Source organism: Bos indicus, chromosome 13, assembly GCF_029378745.1.
Source record: "Bos indicus isolate NIAB-ARS_2022 breed Sahiwal x Tharparkar chromosome 13, NIAB-ARS_B.indTharparkar_mat_pri_1.0, whole genome shotgun sequence".
NCBI lineage: Eukaryota > Metazoa > Chordata > Mammalia > Artiodactyla > Bovidae > Bos > Bos indicus.
The window spans coordinates 77,684,591-77,702,366 of NC_091772.1; the positions used below are offsets into that span (position 1 = coordinate 77,684,591).

At 50.0% G+C, this 17,776-nt stretch overlaps 2 protein-coding genes across 2 annotated transcripts; both read right to left on the minus strand.

Annotated features, from left to right (window-relative positions):
• Positions 1–1,911: 1,911 nt before the first annotated feature.
• On the minus strand, positions 1,912–8,095 carry LOC139186613 (endogenous retrovirus group PABLB member 1 Env polyprotein-like). Its single transcript, XM_070801861.1, is given in 3 exon segments — positions 1,912–3,857; positions 3,860–4,073; positions 4,075–8,095. Coding segments are annotated over 3 exon segments (1,113 nt in total). The 5' UTR covers positions 4,429–8,095; the 3' UTR covers positions 1,912–3,312.
• A 160-nt stretch (positions 8,096–8,255) lies between these two features.
• On the minus strand, positions 8,256–17,576 carry LOC109567539 (endogenous retrovirus group PABLB member 1 Env polyprotein-like). The gene has a single exon (XM_019972564.2). It carries the CDS (start codon positions 12,382–12,384, stop codon positions 10,969–10,971), a length of 1,416 nt encoding a protein of 471 aa, XP_019828123.2. The 5' UTR covers positions 12,385–17,576; the 3' UTR covers positions 8,256–10,968.
• Positions 17,577–17,776: the final 200 nt, after the last annotated feature.

Here is a 17,776-nt window from a genome sequence, read left to right on the forward strand (position 1 = left end):
AGTATAGGGGTTGGAACAGTGGGATGTAAAGTCACAGTAGCCTGGTTGACTCGCCTGAGATCCTGTATGGGCCTGTAGTCCTGTCCTCCTTCCTTTCTGACTGGCAGGATTGGCGTATTCCAAGCCTACTTGGCACTCTACCAGACTGCCCGCTTGTTTCAATCTATTGATGTGGGGTAGTATGCCGGCCCGGGCCTCTATTTAGCCAGCCTGGTTGAGGGATGGGGGCGGGGAAGGGTTGTCTTCTGCCCAGACTTCAGGGGATAATTGAGTTAGCTCTCTCTCATGCTCTTCCAGCCCACCTGGTTCTTCCTTCGGAGGCTCATGCAACCTCTACTCACCTTGTGGGGCTATTGAAAGAGAGCAAATAAGTCATAGTGTCCATCAGGAAGGTGGGCCTCTCCTCCGGGGAGAAGGTCACTCATGCTCCTAGGATGGACAGCAAGTCTCTTCCCAACAGGGGTACTGGGCATTCAAGAAGGTTTGGTCCCCACTTTTAAGAGTACCATGGGTTCTCGGGGACCTAATATCTCTGAGCCCTGGCAGCCCTATTTAATTTCCAAGTCAGCAAGCCCCACAGTTGCAGGAGCTTCCTTCTCCTTCCTTGCCTTGGGGCATTCATTCTTCCAGTGGCCAAAAGCGCAGGCACCGGGCACACTGGTTTGGCTGTAATGGGGCCCGGGGCCTCCGCTGGGACGGGTTGAAGGACTGTCCTGTCCCTGGGGCAGATGAGGTTTTCCAGAGGGCCCGAGATAGACTTTCCCAAGCAGCAGCTAGCATTGCAAATCTCTTGTCTATTCTCTTTCATTCCCTCCAGCTCTCCGGCAGAGTGCAGGCTCTGCTTAATTCCAACGTCTCCCTCCCCTTCCTGTCAGTACTCACCGGGAGAGGTGGTTCAGCTGGAGCTGGATCCTGGAAGTGCTGGCCAGAGTCTTCTGCCACCGGGATTGGAGCCTGCCGAGGTGGCAGCTCTACGAACTTGGGGAGAGCTGGTGGAGGAGCAGCGGCTGCTGCAGGACTTCACCTGGCCCTGGATCGGGCATTAAGGTGGCCTCTGGTCCTGATGGAGCACTGGGCGGCGGGCATGTCATTATCCAGTATGCGGGAGGGGTCAGGTTGTCCCCGTCCAAATCCTGTAGAATTTCCTTTTTTATCATCAGTCAATTTTTGTGCCATTAATATTTTTCCCTTTCCCTTCTGGATACAGAACCTTATCCAAGTAGGAGGGTCTTGAGCTAACCCTAGCCATGAGTCAATATACGGATATTGATCCGGGTGTCCTGGCTCTCTTGTGACTACTTTATAGACTGCTTCCACTATTTTTAAGTTCGTGGTGTTCCCTGGCGGCCATCCTACTCCCACAGGGGGCCATTCGACCTCACAGAGTATGTGGAGGCAGTTAGGCTTCATCTTCATCTCATAGTCTCCTCCTAATCCCTTCTTTAAATTTTTAATCATGCACTCCAATACAGTTGCCTTAGATTCACTTCCCTCCATCTTGTTTACCTTCTCGGACCTTCTTCTACTTTTCCTTTTTGTTCTGTCTACAAAGTTCTCGGTACCCTATGTACTTCTGATATTTCCATTCAATGAAACACTTAAATTGCCATTCTGCCTCCTTCCTAACTGGAGTGAGAAGAGCCTTACCTGCCAGATCCCAGAGGGAGAAGGGGGATCGGCGTGTCTTCACCTGCCGGTCAGCACGGCCGAACCAGAACACCACATGGTCCAAGACTGTTTCTCCCTTAACTTTCAAAGTCCGTTCTGCTTTGGTGGACTTGATCAGGTGCGGATGAAAACACAGATGGGTTAAATATCCCACATCCTAGGCCATCTCTGAAAAAGCCAATTCGTACTCACTTATGTATTTCCTTCCTTCTAGCCTGACAGTTCCGATGGGGTCAAGAATTTCACAGCAGATGGGACACCTCCTGGGGGAGGGCAGAATATGAGCACACAAGGACCAAGTTTCTTCTCCTAAAAATCCCCTGGCAATTGCTTGGTGATAATCTTCCCCAAGACGGAGTGGACACCACTTCCTAAATGACCTTCACAAATTTCCTTCCTAAGCCCTAAGGCCTCATCAACCTGTGTACCAAGCAATTGCCGCCTGTCTATTCCAGGCTCCTGTGGGTCCCTGCTCCTTCTAGTCCCTCCCAGGGGGGTGATCAGGCCCCCTCTTCCACCCTGCCGGCTGGGCTCCTCCCCACCTGAGCGCTCATTTCCCTTGCTGCCATTCACTACCTGCCAAAGCGAAGAAACCGGGTGTTGAAAGGCTGAATTTTTCAAGAGGGGCAAGTCGCCTTCCCCCCTCTAGGAGATTCAAGCCACAAGGCCTCGGGGTGGCCTCATATGAGACCTGTCTCCTCAAAGTGAGGAGTTTCCCAGCCAATGCACCAAATGTTACAGCCACGCGTTCCGGGAAACTAACTCACTCAGAACGACAATGCAGATAGTGGAGTGCAGTTTATTACACCAGCAGGCCCAAGGCACGGTCTCCTCTTAGTCAAGGACCCCGACCAGCATTTGTGAAAATCTTTTATACCCCATGTGTACGTGTCCAAACCCACCACCCCAAATTCCTTGAGACTTACATAAACAAAGGAAGGGTAAATACAATCACAATAACCCATCATTCATGTCTTATGTGTTCAGACAGTTAACAATCAATAAGCTTGCGGTTACATTCCAAGCAGCTAATAATCGATAAGCCTGTGGTTACATTCCGATAGATACAGAAAAGATTTATGACCTGTCCGGAGGCGGGGTGATTAGAGTATGTTTTCTCTTAGGCGATGAGTAACCTGGATGTGATCTTCAAGATTCCCCTGTCCAGAGGATGTTATCCTTCTGTTGTAGTTTCCATAGGCACTAAGCACAGAGTCCAGAGTCCACTGGAGAGGTGGCCGGGCACGATCAGCACGAACAGGCCTGAGATGGGGTCCAGGCCCTGTGAATTCCTTCTTCATTCCCCCCTCTTGATGCTCTTAGTTTCTGTAACGAGCATCATTCATTGAGAGGTAGATTGTACGTTAGTCCTATGGGCAACCGCATGAGAGAATGCTACCAACCTCTGGGTTACAAAATTCACAAGGCATTGTAACAAGCAGGGCCCACAAACCAGTATGATTAAGAATACTATAACAACATTTACAATGGTTTTCCACCAGTCTCCCTTTACCTAGGACAGGATTGAAGTCCAAAAGGGAATATTTTCATTAGACATGGCTTTCACTTGATTTTGCATATCCTCCAAGGCAGCAGACACATTTCTAGACAGGTCAGGGATGTATACACAACATTCAACTTTAATTATGGCACAAGTTCCCCACCTTGGGCTGCTGTGAGTATGTCTAATGCCATCCTATTTTGCATTACTGCCTTCCTCATCTGAGATTGTTCTTCGTTCAAAGCTTCAGTGGCTTTTTTACTGTCTAAGAGGGCCTGTTTAGTGAAATTATTTAAGGCCTCTACCTTAACCATGATATCCGCTGTCCCTATAGAGGGTACAAAGAAGCCAGCAAGATAGTCATACCATTGGAACGTGGATCGTGTCCATCTTGCATGCAGATAGGGCAGGTTTGCTGGAGGATGGTGTAGGCTAGGCTTAATTCTGCCAGGGGCGAAAACAAACCCTAGTGTGCAACGCCCTACCCAGCCAACTGGTAACCATGGCCATAAGTTAGGCCCACAGAGCCACTTGGTCCCGTTGGGGGCTACCCAGCAGATATTGGGATTATGTTTCCAGTTGGAAACGGGCCACTCAACAGACCGATTGGGGTGACAGGTTACTTCCAAGATTTCTTGACATTGTTCAGCAGACAAATAACCCATATGTTTTAGTTCTTTTGGGTCTGGGGGTGGTCTCCAAACCCAACTTTGTGTTCTTTTTGTTCCCAGCAAATTGTAGCAGGAGCAATCACCTGTCCTCTCTCAGGAGTCATCCAGAAATGTTCATCCCAGACCTGGTAGTATTGCTCAAGGTACTGGGAACCCTGTCCCCCTTTTGTAAGGGTGCCATTCACCTTTTTAATTTTCATATATGACGTATAAGCCCTTGTTACCCACGTTAAGACTAGTGTTCATATGAAATGTAACGCTATGTCCCAGGTGATTTGATGCCTCTTTGTTACACCAGGAGACCAAAGAAGGATCATGATTGCTGAGAGAAACGAAAGTTCCTTTCTGTTGTTCCAAGAAAGAACACAGTGGTAGAAAGTCTCCATCATGAAGTGGCAATACCCACCAGGGGAGTCCGTCCATTACTGACAGGGGCATAGCCCCACATACCCAACAATTGGAGGAGTTGTGGAAGTTCGCGTAAGAATGTGCCCATGAGATGAAGATGTTGCCCTGTACTGGGACAGTGGTCAGGTTCAGAATTGCGTTGGTGAAGCCAAGTAGCAGGAGTCGCTTACCCAGCTCCATCCTATAGAGGGCTCGTCCGGGACCTCCTTTTCTTCTTCCTCTTCAGAATGATCTTGGTTTCCCCTGGGTCGGTAGGGTCCTTCTGGGTGGTCCACTCGGCGTCTTCCAGGTCAGCGTTGTATGCCTTCTTCGCTCTGGTGTGATGGATCCAAGAGGCAATGCCTGCAACTTTGATTGTGGCACGGGTGGGTTAAGATGAGAGTATAGGGACCTGTCCCCTGGGGCTAGTGGGTCGTGTTTCCAGTCTTTCACCCATCTGGTCCCCTGGTATAAACTCACGCATTTGCTCCCCCAGGGGGAATGGTATTCTTTCTTGCACAAACTTAGTTACTTGATTAATTACCTTACCTAGTTGTTCCATCTGCTGTGATATCCCATCTCCTCTTACCTGAAGTACATCAGTTGTTACCTGTCTTATTATGGGAGGAGGCCTCCCATATACAATTTCGTAGGGAGAGTAGCCATGGGACCGTGCGGTCATCCTGAGTTTGAGCAAGGCCGTGGGAAGTACATCTACACAGGAACAGTCAGTTTCTATAATCCATTTAGAAAGTGTCTCCTTTAGTGTCCGGTTAGTTCGTTCTACCATTCCGGAATTCTGAGGCCACTAGGCAGTGTGTAACGTCCATTTATCTTCATGGCTTTACTTACTTGTTGTATCAGAGCTGATATGAAGGCTGGGCCGTTATCTGATCCTGTGCTGGTGGGGAATCCAAATCGAGGAACTATTTCCCTAAGGAGGCTCCGAGCCACTTCTGATGCTCTTTCAGTTCAGGTGGGAAGGCCACCACCCATCCCGAGAATGTACATACCAAGACCAACAGGTAACGAAAATGGCGATATGGTTTCATCTCAGTGAAGTCCACTTCCAGGTGTTCAAAAGGAAGGGTACCTTTTAATTGGATGCCTGGGGGGTTTGGCCTGCAGCCTGGACCGGTGATAATCTGAGAGCAGGTGTTGCAATTTTGGGATTCCGATCTACAGAGAGGGGAGGCCAGGAATCAGAAAATACCTTCGGATCAATACCTCCAAATTGTCATGTCTAGATAAGTTGTACGATGGGCTTGGCTCACCAGAGAGGGGGCCATCTCCTCGGGCACTAGCAGATCACCACCTGGTAGCTCCCGCCATCCTTTGTCTGTTTTGGTGGCTCCCTCTGCTTCAGCTAGTTGGGTTTGAGCCTCAGTGTATGTCGGGGAGTCTAGGGCCAGCTTAGGTAGCTCAGCTAGGACAAATGTTCTCATGGGGATTTCCCTGCATTCATTTCTGTCCTCGGCTGCCCATCTGGGGGTCGCGGCAGCCAGCCTATTTCCTCGAGCCTGTGGGGTGTCTTCCTTCTGATGCCCACGGCAGTGCATGACTGCTACCTCTGTGGGGCTCCAGACAGCATCTAGCAGAGTCAGAATCTCCTCCTTACTCTTAATGTCCTTTCCATTGGCTGTTAGAAGGCCTCCCTCCCGGTATAGCACCCCATGTCCATGGAGCATAGCAAAAGCATACCAGGAATCGGTGTAGACGTTCACTCTCTTACCCTTTGACAATTGCAGTGCCCGGACTAAGGCCCATAACTCTGCTCGCTGGGCTGACCAGTGCTGTGGTAAGGAACTGGCCTCAATAACAGTCCTCTCTGTGACTACAGTATAGCCTGGCAGTCGCTGTCCTAGCTTTACCAGGCTGGTGCCATCAGTGTACAGAGTCCAGTCAGGATTTGAAATTGGCCTGTCTCGGAGGTCTGGGCCCCTAGCATAGACCTCCTCTAAGACTTCTTGCAATCGTGGGTAGGTCCACCTTCTCCCGTTGGGAGAAGCGTTGCTAGGTTTAAACCCTGGCAAGGCTCAATATGGACATTGGGGTTTTCGCATAGCAGTCCCTGGTATTGAATAATTCGCGGGTTTGACAGCCATTTTGGGGGGTCTCCTCAAAGGAGGGTGTTGACTTCATGTGGGAACTTTACGATCAGGTCCTGGCCGAAAGTCAGCTTTGCAGCTTCACGTACCAGTAAGGCGACCGTGGCCACTGCCCACAGACAGCTAGGCCACCCGGTGGCAACGTTATCAAGTCACTTTGAAAGGTAAGCTATTGGCCTGTCCCATGTTCCCAAGGTCTGAGTCAAAACCCCCATGGCTGTTCATCTTTCCCAGTCACATACAAGGTGAACGGTTTGGGGAGGTCTGGCAATCCCAAGGCGCGGGCAGAGGTGAATGCTAGTCTTAGCTCCTCAAAGGCTTTCTGCTGTTTCTCAGTCCAGTTTATTGGATTTTCTTCAGGCCCTGTCAGGAGCTCAAATAGGGGCTGGGCTATTTGAGAATACCTTGGAATCCAAATCCTGCAGAATCCAGTGGCCCCTAGGACCTCTGTGACTTGCCGGTGAGTCTTAGGCGTGGGGGGTCTCAGAATTACTTCTTTTCTAGATTGGTCTAGCAACCTTGTGCCTCCCCTTAAGACAAACCCCAAATACCTTACCTCCTCCTTGCAGATTTGTGCCTTTTTCCTCGACACTCAGGATCCTGCCTCTGCCCCCAAGTGGAGGAGCACTGGGGTCCCTTCACAGCATTCTACCCAGGTCTCAGCAGCTGGCAACACGTCGTCCACATATTGCAGGAGCCAACATCCATACCTTTCAGGCTGGAAAGGCTCCAGGTCTGAGGCCAAGGCTTCTCCAAAGATGTTTGGTGTGTTTTTGAATCCTTGCGAGAGGTATGTCCAAGTGAGCTGCTGCTTATTGCCTCCAATTGGGTCTTCCCATTCAAAGGCAAAAATGGGTTGTGATGCAGGTGCTAGGCGTATACGGGAAAAGGCCTCTGTGAGGTCCAAGCAAGTATAGATCCTTGTCTTAGGTGGGAGGAGGCTAAGTAAGGTATAGGGCTTTGGGACAGACAGGTGCAGAGTTACAGTGGCCTGATTGACCAATCTGAGGTCCTGTACGGGCCTATAGTCTTGTCCTCCTTCCTTCTTTACCGGTAAGATTGGTGTGTTCCAGGCTGTTTGACATTCCACCAGGATGCCTGCCTGTTTTAGCTTGCTGATGTGAGGCAGAATCCCGATTCGGGCTCCTATGGGTATTGGGTATTGACGCTTTCTCACCAGGGTGGCGCCAGCTTTGAGTTCTGTTATCATAGGGGTTTGGTGTCTAGCTAGCCCAGGGTGGTTATCTTCACCCCAGACCTCAGGGAACAGCTGAGTTAGCCTTCTCTTCAACTCTGTCTCCTGGCCTGTTTATCTCCAGGGGGCTCACGTAGCCTCCATTTGTCTTGAGGGGGCACAGAGAGGGAGAGTAAGTAGGTTGGTGTGCCCACCCGAAAAGTGGGCCTCTCTTCAGGAGAGAAAGTCACTTGTGCTCCCAGTTTGGAGAGTAAGTCTCTCCCCGGCAGGGGTAGTGGGCACTCAGGGATATAGAGGAACTCATGAATCACTTGGTGACCCCCCCGATGTTTCCTGGGCTGGCAAAGCGACTTAACCATTTCTTCTCCCGAAACCCAGTTACGGCGGTGGTCCTTTTAGACAGTGGCGCCACGGCTTTAGTTACCACGGACAATTCTGCCCGGTGTCCACCATAAGGACAATGTCTTGGTCCCCAATTTTTAAAGTTACCATGGGCTCTCAGGGACCCGAAGTCTTTGAGCCCCAGCATCCCTATTCAGTCTCTATGTTAGTGAGTTCTGCAACCGGGAGGGATTTATTCTCCCTTCTTCCTGCTGGGCACTCATTCTTCCAATGACTGAACCCACAGCATCAGGCGCATTGATTTGGCTGTAATGAAGCCAGTGGCCTCCGTTGGAACCAGTTGGAGGGCTGTCCTGACCTCGAAGCTGGGGGGTTTCTTTGCTTGGGCGGTGGAAAAGTCTTCGGAAGACTTTCCAAGCACAGCAGCCAACATTGCAAACCTCTCGTCTGTTCTCCTCTGCTCGTCTTTATACCTTTTCTCGTATTTCTTTTCTATTTCCGTGTCCCTATTCTGAAACACCTTATCTGCTATTTCAATCAGCCGAGAACTAGACATGGATAGAACTCCCTTGGGCTTTTGAAGCGTTTGTTTTTTGTCAGGACATGCTTGCGAGATAAATGCTGAATTGATAACAATCTGGGAGCCCATAGCTTCTGGACCTATGGGTGTATAGAGTCTGTAGGCCTCACAAAGTCTCTCGTAAAATTCGGAAGGTGACTCGTTTCCCTTCTGAACTATTCCGGCCGGTTTAGACATGTCCATCAGCCTCTGGTCTCCACTTTTAAGTCCTTGTGTAATCATCGTAGGTTCTGTCTAATTGGATTTTTCCTTCCTCTGTATTGAAATCCCAAATAGGTCTGTCAGTGGGGAAGGCTTGCTCTATCCACCTCTGTGGGTTAGCAGTGCCCTCAGGAACCATCTCCTGTAGCCATTTCCTTGCCTCAGTGTTGATCCTATATCTCTCTTCTGTACTGAAGAGAGATGCTAGTAATTGCATTATATCGTCCCAGGTTGGTCAATGAGTGAGGAAAATAGTCTCCATTAGTCTAGTCACGCCCTGGGGTTCCACCGAGTAAGAGGGGGTGTGCTTTTGCCAGTTCAGTGTATCGGTGATGAAAAGAGCTGATAGTAACAGGTTACAGGGGCTTGTGATAGTTGCATCCTCCCCTGTCACTGGGGGTTGCTGAGCTTCTCTGAGGGGCATCTGCAAGGGCATTTTTTCCTCTGGCTCTTTGGCAGAGCGGAGCCTTTGTTTAATCCCAGTGGTTCCACCCCCTTGTCCGGGAGTACTTACCGGGAGTGGAGGGTAGAGTCTAGGGAACGTAGGGGCAGCATCTGGGCTTGTAGAGTCCGGTGGGCTCATTGTCCCTCCAGCTGAGGCTGGAGCCTGCTGGGGTGGGGGCGGGGGTGGGTTTTGGGACTGTTGAAGAATCTGGGAGGCTTACCGGTCTGGGGCTGGTTCCTCCGGATGGGCCTCTGGTGGCCGTGGTGCTACTAGCTGGCGGAACCATCATCTAGTACGAGGTGGGGGAAGCTCATCTCCTGCAGGGTCCTGTAAAATTTCCTCCTCATCCTTGCTTACCTTTTAGGCCATCAAGACTTTTCCTTCCCTGCCATGAGCATAAAAACGGGCCCATTTGGAGGGGGTCTTAGGCTATTCCCAGCCAAGAGTCTATGTACAGGAACTGGTTGGGGTGTCCGAGCTTTCCCATAACTATAGCATAAACTGCTTTTATGACATTTAAGTCCATAGTTCCCTCTGGTGGCCTGCCAACGCCCACTGAAGGCCTTTCAACTTCACAAAGGGTACAGAGCCGACCGGGTGTCATTTTCCTCCCATCGTCTCCATCGAATCCTTTCTTAAAATTATGTGTCCTATTCTCCAATACAGTGGCCTTAGATCCGCTTCCTCCCATTTTCTTACCTCTAGATTCCCACGTCCCAGGGCTTTCCCCAGAAGCCAATCTACCTTTTCACTGGCAAGGGAGATGATGGGTCACGCAGTAGATGGGTACCTCCTGGGGAGGGCAGAATATGAGCGGCAGAAATCAAGCCTCTTTCTTTAAGCCTGTGGCGACAGCTCAGCACATTCCCTAAGACGGCGTGGACACACCTCCTAACTGGCTGTCTTAAACCTAATGTTCCCTTTCTTTATCCCTGGCACAGCTGTCGACCTGAGTGCCGAGCAGCTAATGTCGCCAACCGAAACCAGTTTCCTATGCGTCTCCCTTCTGGTCCCTCCCAGGGGGGTGATCAGGCCCCCTCTTCCACCCTGCCGGCTGGGGTCCTCCCCACCTGAGCGCTCAGTTCCCTTGCTGCCATTCACTACCTGCCAAAGTGAAGAAACTGGGCGTTGAAAGGCTGAATTCTTCAAGAGGGGTAAGGCGCCTTCCCCCCTCTAGGACATTCAAGCCACAAGGCCTCAGGATGGCCTCAGATGAGACCTGTCTCCTCAAAGTGAGGAGTTTCCCGGCCAATGCACCAAATGTTGTAGCCACACGTTCCGGGAAACTAACTCACTCAGAACGACAATGCAGATAGTGGAGTGCAGTTTATTACACCAGCGGGCCCAAGGCACGGTCTCCTCTTAGTCAAGGACCCCGACCAGCATTTGTGAAAATCTTTTATACCCCATGTGTACGTGTCCAAACCCACCACCCCAAATGCCTTGAGACTTATATAAACAAAGGAAGGGTAAATACAATCACAATAACCCATCATTCATGTCTTATGTGTTCAGACAGTTAATAATCAATAAGCTCGCGGTTACATTCCAAGCAGTTAATAATCGATAAGCCTGTGGTTACATTCCGATAGATACAGAAAAGATTTATGACCTGTCCGGAGGCGGGGTGATTAGAGTATGTTTTCTCTTAGGCGATGAGTAACCTGGATGTGATCTTCAAGATTCCCCTGTCCAGAGGATGTTACCCTTCTGTTGTAGTTTCCATAGGCACTAAGCACAGAGTCCAGAGTCCACTGGAGAGGTGGCCGGGCACGATCAGCACGAACAGGCCTGAGATGGGGTCCAGGCCCTGTGAATTCCTTCTTCATTCCCCCCTCTTGATGCTCTTAGTTTCCGTAACGAGCATCATTCATTTAGAGGTAGATTGTACGTTAGTCCTATGGGCAACCGCATGAGAGAATGCTACCAACCTCTGGGTTACAAAATTCACAAGGCATTGTAACAAGCAGGGCCCACAAACCAGTATGATTAAGAATACTATAACAACATTTACAATAGTTTTCCACCAGTCTCCCTTTACCCAGGACAGGATCGAAGTCCAAAAAGGAATATTTTCACCAGACATGGCTTTCACTTGTTTTTGCATATCCTCCATGGCAGCAGATACATTTCCAGACAGGTCAGGGATGTATACACAACATTCGACTTTAATTATGGCACAAGTTCCCCCCTGGGCTGCTGTGAGTATGTCTAATGCCATCCTATTTTGCATTACTGCCTTCCTCATCTGAGATTGTTCTTCGTTCAAAGCTTCAATGGCTTTTTTACTGTCTAAGAGGGCCTGTTTAGTGAAATTATTTAAGGCCTCTACCTTAACCATGATATCTGCTGTCCCTATAGAGGGTACAAAGAAGCCAGCAAGATAGTCATACCATTGGAACGTGGATCGTGTCCATCTTGCATGCAGATAGGGCAGGTTTGCTGGAGGATGGTGTAGGCTAGGCTTAATTCTGCCAGGGGCGAAAACAAACCCTAGTGTGCAACGCCCTACCCAGCCAACTGGTAACCATGGCCATAAGTTAGGCCCACAGAGCCACTTGGTCCCGTTGGGGGCTACCCAGCGGATTCCGGGACTATATTTCCAGTCGGAACCGGGCCACTGAGCAGACCGACTGGGGTGATAGGTTACGTCCAAGATTTGTTTACATTGTTCAGCGGACAAATAACCCATATATTTTAAATCTTTTGGGTTTAGGGGGTGGTCTCCAAATCCAATTTTGTGTTCTTTTTGTTCCCAGCAAATTGTAGCGCGAGTAATCACCTGTCCTCTCTCAGAAGTCATCCAGAAATATTCATCCCAGACCTGGTAGTATACCTCATGGTACCGGAAGGTCTGTTCCTCTTTTGTAGGGGTGCTGTTCTTCTGTCCATTGCTCATATATGAGTTATAAGCACTTGTTAGTGCCTTAAGACTAGCGTTCATGCTAAATGTAACCCCATGTCCCAGGCCCATTGATGGCTCTTTCTTACACCAGGGGAGCAAAGAAAGATCATGATTGCTGAGAGAAACGAAAGTTCCTTTCTGTTGTTCCAAGAAAGAACACAGTGGTAGAAAGTCTCCATCATGAAGTGGCGATACCCACCAGGGGAGTCCGTCCATTACTGACAGGGGCATAGCCCCACATACCCAACAATTGGAGGAGTTGTGGAAGTTCGCGTAAGAATGTGCCCATGAGATGAAGATGTTGCCCTGTACCGGGACAGTGGTCAGGTTCAGAATTGCGTTGGTGAAGCCGAGTAGCAGGAGTCGCTTACCCAGCTCCATCCTATAGAGGGCTCGTCCGGGACCTCCTTTTCTTCTTCCTCTTCAGAATGATCTTGGTTTCCCGTGGGTCGGTAGGGTCCTTCTGGGTGGTCCACTCGGCGTCTTCCAGGTCAGCGTTGTATGCCTTCTTCGCTCTGGTGTGATGGATCCAAGAGGCAATGCCTGCAACTTTGATTGTGGCACGGGTGGTTAAAACGAGAGTATAAGGACCTGTCCCCTGGGGCTAGTGGGTCGTGTTTCCAGTCTTTCACCCATACCTGGTCCCCGGGTATAAACTCACGCATTTGCTCCCCCAGGGGGACGGTATTCTTTCTCGCACAAACTTAGTTACTTGATTAATTACCTTACCTAGTTGTTCCGTCTGCTGTGATATCCCATCTCCTCTTACCTGAAGTACATCAGTTGTTACCTGTCTTATTATGGGAGGAGGCCTCCCATATACAATTTCGTAGGGAGAGTAGCCATGGGACCGTGCGGTCATCCTGAGTTTGAGCAAGGCCGTGGGAAGTACATCTACACAGGAACAGTCAGTTTCTATAATCCATTTAGAAAGTGTCTCCTTTAGTGTCCGGTTAGTTCGTTCTACCATTCCGGAATTCTGAGGCCACTAGGCAGTGTGTAACGTCCATTTATCTTCATGGCTTTACTTACTTGTTGTATCAGAGCTGATATGAAGGCTGGGCTGTTATCTGATCCTGTGCTGGTGGGGAAGCCAAATCGAGGAACTATTTCCCTAAGGAGGCTCCGAGCCACTTCTGATGCTCTTTCAGTTCAGGTGGGAAGGCCACCACCCATCCTGAGAATGTACATACCAAGACCAACAGGTAACGAAAATGGCGATATGGTTTCATCTCAGTGAAGTCCACTTCCAGGTGTTCAAAAGGAAGGGTACCTTTTAATTGGATGCCTGGGGGGGTTGGCCTGCAGCCTGGAGCGGTGATAATCTGAGAGCAGGTGTTGCAATTTGGGGATTCCGTTCTACACAGAGAGGCAAGGCGAGGAACCAGAAAATACCTTCGGATCAATTCCTCCAATTTGTCATGTCCTAGGTAAGTCGAACGATGGGCTTGGCTCACCAGAGAGGGGGCCATCTCCTCGGGCACTAGTAGGTCACCACCTGGTAGCTCCCGCCATCCTTTGTCTGTTTTGGTGGCTCCCTCTGCTTCAGCTAGTTGGGTTTGAGCCTCAGTGTATGTCGGGGAGTCTAGGGCCAGCTTAGGTAGCTCAGCTAGGACAAATGTTCTCATGGGGATTTCCCTGCATTCATTTCTGTCCTCAGCTGCCCATCTGGGGGTCTTGTCAGCCAGCCTATTTTCTCGAGCCTGTGGGGTGTCTTCCTTCTGATGCCCACGGCAGTGCATGACTGCTATCTCTGTGGGGCTCCAGACAGCGTCTAGCAGAGTCAGAATCTCCTTCTTATTCTTAATGTCCTTTCCATTGGCTGTTAGAAGGCCTCCCTCCCGGTATAGCACCCCATGTCCGTGGAGCATAGCGAAAGCATACTGGGAGTCGGTGTAGACGTTCACTCTCTTACCCTTTGACAATTGCAGTGCCTGGATTAAGGCCCATAACTCTGCTCGCTGGGCTGACCAGTGCTGTGGTAAGGAGCTGGCCTCGATAACAGTCCTCTCTGCGACTACAGCATAGCCTGACAGTCACTGTCCTAGCTTTACCAGGCTGGTGCCATCAGTGTACAGAGTCCAGTCAGGATTTGAAATTGGCCTGCTCAGAGGTCTGGACGCCTAGCATAGACCTCCTCTAAGACTTCTTGCAATCGTGGGTAGGTCCATCTTTCCCATTGGCAAGGCTCGATATGGACATGGGGGTTTTCGCATAGCAGTCCCTGGTATTGAATAATTCGCGGGTTTGACAGCCATTTTTGGGGGTCTCCTCAAAGGAGGGTGTTGACTTCACGTGGGAACTTTACAATCAGGTCCTGGCCGAAAGTCAGCTTTGCAGCTTCACGTACCAGTAAGGCGACCGTGGCCACTGCCCGCAGACAGCTAGGCCAGCCGGTGGCAACGTTATCAACTCACTTTGAAAGGTAAGCTATTGGCCTGTCCCATGTTCCCAAGGTCTGAGTCAAAACCCCCATGGCTGTTCATCTTTCCCGGTCACATACAAGGTGAACAGTTTGGGGAGGTCTGGCAATCCCAAGGCGCGGGCAGAGGTGAATGCTAGTCTTAGCTCCTCAAAGGCTTTCTGCTGTTTCTCAGTCCAGTTTATTGGATTTTCTTCAGGCCCTGTCAGGAGCTCAAATAGGGGCTGGGCTATTTGAGAATACCTTGGAATCCAAATCCTGCAGAATCCAGTGGCCCCTAGGACCTCCCTGACTTGCCGGTGAGTCTTAGGTGTGGGGGGTCTCAGAATTACTTCTTTTCTAGATTGGTCTAGCAACCTTGTGCCTCCCCTTAAGACAAACCCCAAATACCTTACCTCCTCCTTGCAGATTTGTGCCTTTTTCCTCGACACTCAGGATCCTGCCTCTGCCCCCAAGTGGAGGAGCACTGGGGTCCCTTCACAGCATTCTACCCAGGTCTCAGCAGCTAGCAACACGTCGTCCACATATTGCAGGAGCCAACATCTATACCTTTCAGGCTGGAAAGGCTCCAGGTCTGAGGCCAAGGCTTCTCCAAAGATGTTTGGTGTGTTTTTGAATCCTTGCGAGAGGTGTGTCCAAGTGAGCTGCTGCTTATTGCCTCCGATTGGGTCCTCCCATTCAAAGGCAAAAATGGGTTGTGACGCAGGTGCTAGGCATATACGGGAAAAGGCCTCTGTGAGGTCCAAGCAAGTATAGATCCTTGTCTTAGGTGGGAGGAGGCTAAGTAAGGTATAGGGGTTTGGGACAGACAGGTGCAGAGTTACAGTGGCCTGATTGACCAATCTGAGTTCCTGTACGGGCCTGTAGTCTTGTCCTCCTTCCTTCTTTACCGGTAAGATTGGTGTGTTCCTGGCTGTTTGACATTCCACCAGGATGCCTGCCTGTTTTAGCCTGCTGATGTGAGGCAGAATCCCGATTCGGGCTCCTATGGGTATTGGGTATTGATGCTTTCTCACCAGGGTGGCGCCAGCTTTGAGTTCTATTATTACAGGGGCTTGGTGTCTAGCTAGCCCAGGGGGGTTATCTTCACCCCAGACCTCAGGGAACAGCTGAGTTAGCCTTCTCTTCAACTCTGTCTCCTGGCCTGTTTATCTCCAGGGGGCTCACGTAGCCTCCATTTGTCTTGAGGGGGCACAGAGAGGGAGAGTAAGTAGGTTGTTGTGCCCACCCGAAAAGTGGGCCTCTCTTCAGGAGAGAAAGTCACTTGTGCTCCCAGTTTGGAGAGTAAGTCTCTCCCCGACAGGGGCAGTGGGCACTCAGGGATATAGAGGACCTCATGAGTCACTTGGTGACCCCCATCTGACATTTCCTGGGCTGGCAAAATGACTTAACCATTTCTTCTCCCGAAACCCAATTACAGCAGCGGTCCTTTTAGACAGTGGCACCACGGCTTTAGTTACCACGGACAATTCTGCCCGGTGTCCACCATAAGGTCAATGTCTTGGTTCCCAATTTTTAAAGTTACCATGGGCTCTCAGGGACCTGAAGTCTTTGAGCCCCGGCATCCCTATTCAGTCTCTATGTTAGTGAGTTCTGCAACCGGGAGGGATTTATTCTCCCTTCTTCCTTCTGGGCATTCATTCTTCCAATGACTGAACCCACGGCATCAGGCGCATTGATTTGGCTGTAATGAAGCCAGTGGCCTCCGTTGGGACCAGTTGGAGGGCTGTCCTGACCTCGAAGCTGGGGGGGTTTCTTTGCTTGGGCGGTGGAAAAGTCTTCGGAAGACTTTCCAAGCGCAGCAGCCAACGTTGCAAACCTCTCGTCTGTTCTCCTCTGCTCGTCTTTATACCTTTTCTCGTATTTCTTTTCTATTTCCGTGTCCCTATTCTGAAACACCTTATCTGCTATTTCAATCAGCCAAGAACTAGACATGGATAGAACTCCCTCGGGCTTTTGAAGCGTTTGTTTTTTGTCAGGACATGCTTGCAAGATAAATGCTGAATTGATAACAATCTGGGAGCCCGTAGCTTCTGGACCTATGGGTGTATAGAGTCTGTAGGCCTCACAAAGTCTCTCGTAAAATTCGGAAGGTGACTCGTTTCCCTTCTGAACTATTCCGGCCGGTTTAGACATGTCCATCAGCCTCCAGTCTCCCCTTTTAAGTCCTTGTGTAATCATCGTACGGTCTGTCTAATTGGATTTTTCCTTCCTCTGTATTGAAATCCCAAATAGGTCTGTCAGTGGGGAAGGCTTGCTCTATCCACCTCTGTGGGTTAGCAGTGCCCTCAGGAACCATCTCCTGTAGCCATTTCCTTGCCTCAGTGTTGATCCTATATCTCTCTTCTGTACTGAAGAGAGATGCTAGTAATTGCATTATATCATCCCAGGTTGGTCAATGAGTGAGGAAAATAGTCTCCATTAGTCTAGTCACGCCCTGGGGTTCCACCGAGTAAGAGGGGGTGTGCTTTTGCCAGTTCAGTGTATCGGTGATGAAAAGGGCTGATAGTAACAGGTTACAGGGGCTTGTGATAGTTACGTCCTCCCCTGTCACTGGGGATTGCTGAGCTTCTCTGAGGGGCATCTGCAAGGGTATGTTTTCCTCTGGCTCTTTGGCAGAGCGGAGCCTTTGTTTAATCCCAGTGGTTCCTCCCCCTTGTCCAGGAGTACTTACCAGGAGTGGAGGGTAGAGTTTAGGGAACGTAGGGGCAGCATCTGGGCTTGTAGAGTCCGGTGGGCTCATTGTCCCTCCAACTGAGGCTGGAGACTGTTGGGTGGGTTGGGGGGCGGGGCGGCGCTGCGGCTCTACAATCTGTGGAGCTTTGGGACTGTTGAGGAGTCTGGGAGGCTTACCGGTCTGGGGCTGGTTCCTCTGGATGGGCCTCTGGTGGCCACGGTGCTACTAGCTGGCAGAACCATCATCCAATACGAGGTGGGGGAAGCTCATCTCCTTCAGGGTCCTTCAGAGTACATCATGAGAAGTGCTGGGCTGGAAGAAGCATAAGCTGCAATCAAGATGCCGGGAGAAATATCAATAACCTCAGATATGCAGATGACACCACCCTTATGGCAGAAAGTGAAGAGGAACTAAAAAGCCTCTTGATGAAGGTGAAAGAGGAGAGTGAAAATGTTGGCTTAAAACTCAACATTCAGAAAACGAAGATCATGGTATCTGGTCCCATCACTTCATGGGAAATAGATGGGGAAACAGTGGAAACAGTGTTAGACTTATTTTTTTGAGCTCCAAAATCACTGCAGATGGTGACTGCAGTCATGAAATTAAAAGATGCTTACTCCTTGGAAGAAAAGTTATGACCAACCTAGATAGCATATTCAAAAGCAGAGACATTA

Excerpts from the sequence above, each read along its gene's own strand:
- LOC109567539 (XM_019972564.2), bottom strand. The coding sequence starts at position 12,384 with ATGGAGCTGGGTAAGCGACTCCTGCTACTCGGCTTCACCAACGCAATT.